The 2,382-nt window shown below is 37.6% G+C and overlaps 1 protein-coding gene across 1 annotated transcript in view; it reads right to left on the reverse strand.

Moving 5' to 3' along the window:
• The window catches only part of LOC121921362 (signal recognition particle subunit SRP72-like), a 4,313-nt gene extending 2,637 nt beyond the window's left edge, over window positions 1-1,676 (reverse strand). Inside the window, exons 1-2 of the mRNA XM_042449324.1 lie at window positions 1,591-1,676; window positions 947-1,011 (exon numbers count right to left, since the gene is read on the reverse strand). Coding sequence (XP_042305258.1) covers window positions 947-1,011; window positions 1,591-1,615 — 90 coding nt within the window. The 5' untranslated portion in view covers window positions 1,616-1,676. The remainder of the gene's footprint in view (window positions 1-946; window positions 1,012-1,590) is intronic.
• Between the last annotated feature and the right edge of the window lie 706 nt (window positions 1,677-2,382).

Below are 2,382 nucleotides of genomic sequence, written 5' to 3' on the forward strand. Positions count from 1 at the left end.
AAGAGGAGCCTGGAGTATTTATACACATCATAAAAGTCATTAAAACAATGATAATTAAAACAATTTATATAAGATCAGAATATTTGGGCTTTCTTGGTGAAGAATTTTGCTTATTCATACCATTGCTTTAGACCATATTCACATTCACTAAAAGATTATGAGAAGCAGATTCTTCCTGTTGTCAACTTATACACCTTAAAACTTAGACTTATAGATTTATTCAGCATTAGCAAATGCCAATATGAGAGAGCTCAGATATTTGATCCATAAGGTGTTGCATGAGCAATCACACAACTGACTAAACATCCAAAGAAGCATTTCTTTACAAGCCACCTAAACAAATACAAATGTTAACTAAACTATTTCTAATTTAGTCATAGGGTCATAATGGTGTAGAACAGGGGTTGGCAACCTATGGCCTGCAGGCCGCATCCGGCCTGGCGAGGCCTTGGGACCAGCCCCAGCCCGGTCCTGCCGCTGATTGCCGCCCCTGCCGCAGCTTCCGCGCCGCTCTGGGTGCCATTTTGAGTTCGGCCCCCCAGTTGTCTGAAGGACAGCAACCCGGCCCCCAGCTCAAAAAGGTTGCCTACCCCTCGTGTAGAATAAGCTTAAGACACAGGCTGCATCTACACTGCAGAAATAATTCAGTCTGACACCACTTCAATCAATCAATATTAATTGATTAGCCCGTAGGTCATCGCAAGTAGTTTGACACCACTTGAACTGCCACAGCTCAATGCTATGGAATTTTGGGAATTGTAGTTTTGTAAGACATTTTCTGTGAGAGAGAATTGGTACCACAACAAACTACAGTTCTTAGAATTTCATAGCACTGAGCCATGGCAGGTAAAGCGGTATCAAGGTGGATTATTTCTGCAGTGCAGATGCAGCCACAGAAGGTTTAAGACTCAAGAGGTGTCATAGATTTAGATTTAGTGACACTCACCATGCCTGGCTTATGCCTTAGCTCTTCTATAGTCCTCAAGATCATGCATGCTTTGGTGACGCTGCCTTTGAAAGAGAACAAAATGGGTATTTATCAGTATTTTTCACTAGTTTTGTACAAGTATATCAGTTCTCTCATCTAGGAACTTCTTTTTTCTCTTAGACAGGGAGAGAGACACAAGATCAAATAAACCTTCAAAAAAGTTTTGCATGTGTGCCTCAATTCTACAGCAACGAATTTCACAAGAATATCAGCATTTATTTACAAGAAAGAAAGAAAGAGAGAGAGAGAGAGAGAGAGAAAGAAAGAAAGAAAGAAAGAAAGAAAGAAAGAAAGACATTCCTTACACTTATGGCTGCAAAAATGTGCTTGGACGAATGTGAGCAGTTCTGCAGAAGCCCAAGATGGCTGAATAAGAATTCCAGTCATCCTATATTAAAACTTTAAAGCCCCATATAGTTCCTTTACCCTCCAGATGATAGGCCAAGTCACAGTCATGCTCTTACCTAATCCTTTCTCTTGCAGGAAAAAAGCAAAAGCAAAAAACAAACTAAGAATGTGTTTGGCAGAAATATGCAAAACAGTATAAGACTGCAGCTGACTGTACACAAGGTTTCCTTCCACATACAACTGGGCTACAGTACCTTGAGCAACTTTCAGCTGTGCCATGGTCAGTTTAATCTCTGCTGCCTTCTCAGGGTGCTGATCAGCGAACTCCTGGAGGACAAAAAAGGAACACAAATAAACATTTTAATTGGTTCACTTATCTGCAGCTTAAGGAAAGATTCAAACAAAAGATTTAGCCACAGAGACTGGAGAAAATGATTTTTATGTAGAACTGTGTAAGGATAATGAACACTTAATTTCAAAGGTTTATACATCCCCTTTGAAACTATAGAGATGGAAGATGAATCTGCACAAGAGTATAAGATCAGCTGAGCACAAAATTTAGAATGTAATGTGCAAATCGGTATATGGGAAAAAATATGGTCCAAAGACATAAAATGTATTAAGTAGCAATTTAAAAGAAAATATATATGTGATGTATAAATATCTAACCCCAAATAAGTTGTTGAAAATGTCTAGGAATATTAATAATAATAATAATTTGTTTTATTTATATACCGCTATTCCAAAGATCATAGCGGTGAACAGCAAGTAAGCTAATTAGCAAGTAAGCTAATTTCAAATAGATTCTGTGGTTGTCAAGAACGGTTATATATACATATACATACATACATACATACATACATATATATATATATATAGTGTTTCTTCTGGATTGAAGGGTCAGAGCCTTTTTGCTTTAGTGAATTGCTGCTTAGTTTTTTAGTTAGTGTTAAAGGTTTTAGTATTATATATTAGTTGTGTGTGTGTGTATATATAAGTGTGTGTGTGTGTGTGTGTGTGTGTGTGTGTATATATATCTTCATTCG

The sequence above is a fragment of the Sceloporus undulatus genome, chromosome 2 (genome assembly GCF_019175285.1).
Source record: "Sceloporus undulatus isolate JIND9_A2432 ecotype Alabama chromosome 2, SceUnd_v1.1, whole genome shotgun sequence".
NCBI lineage: Eukaryota > Metazoa > Chordata > Lepidosauria > Squamata > Phrynosomatidae > Sceloporus > Sceloporus undulatus.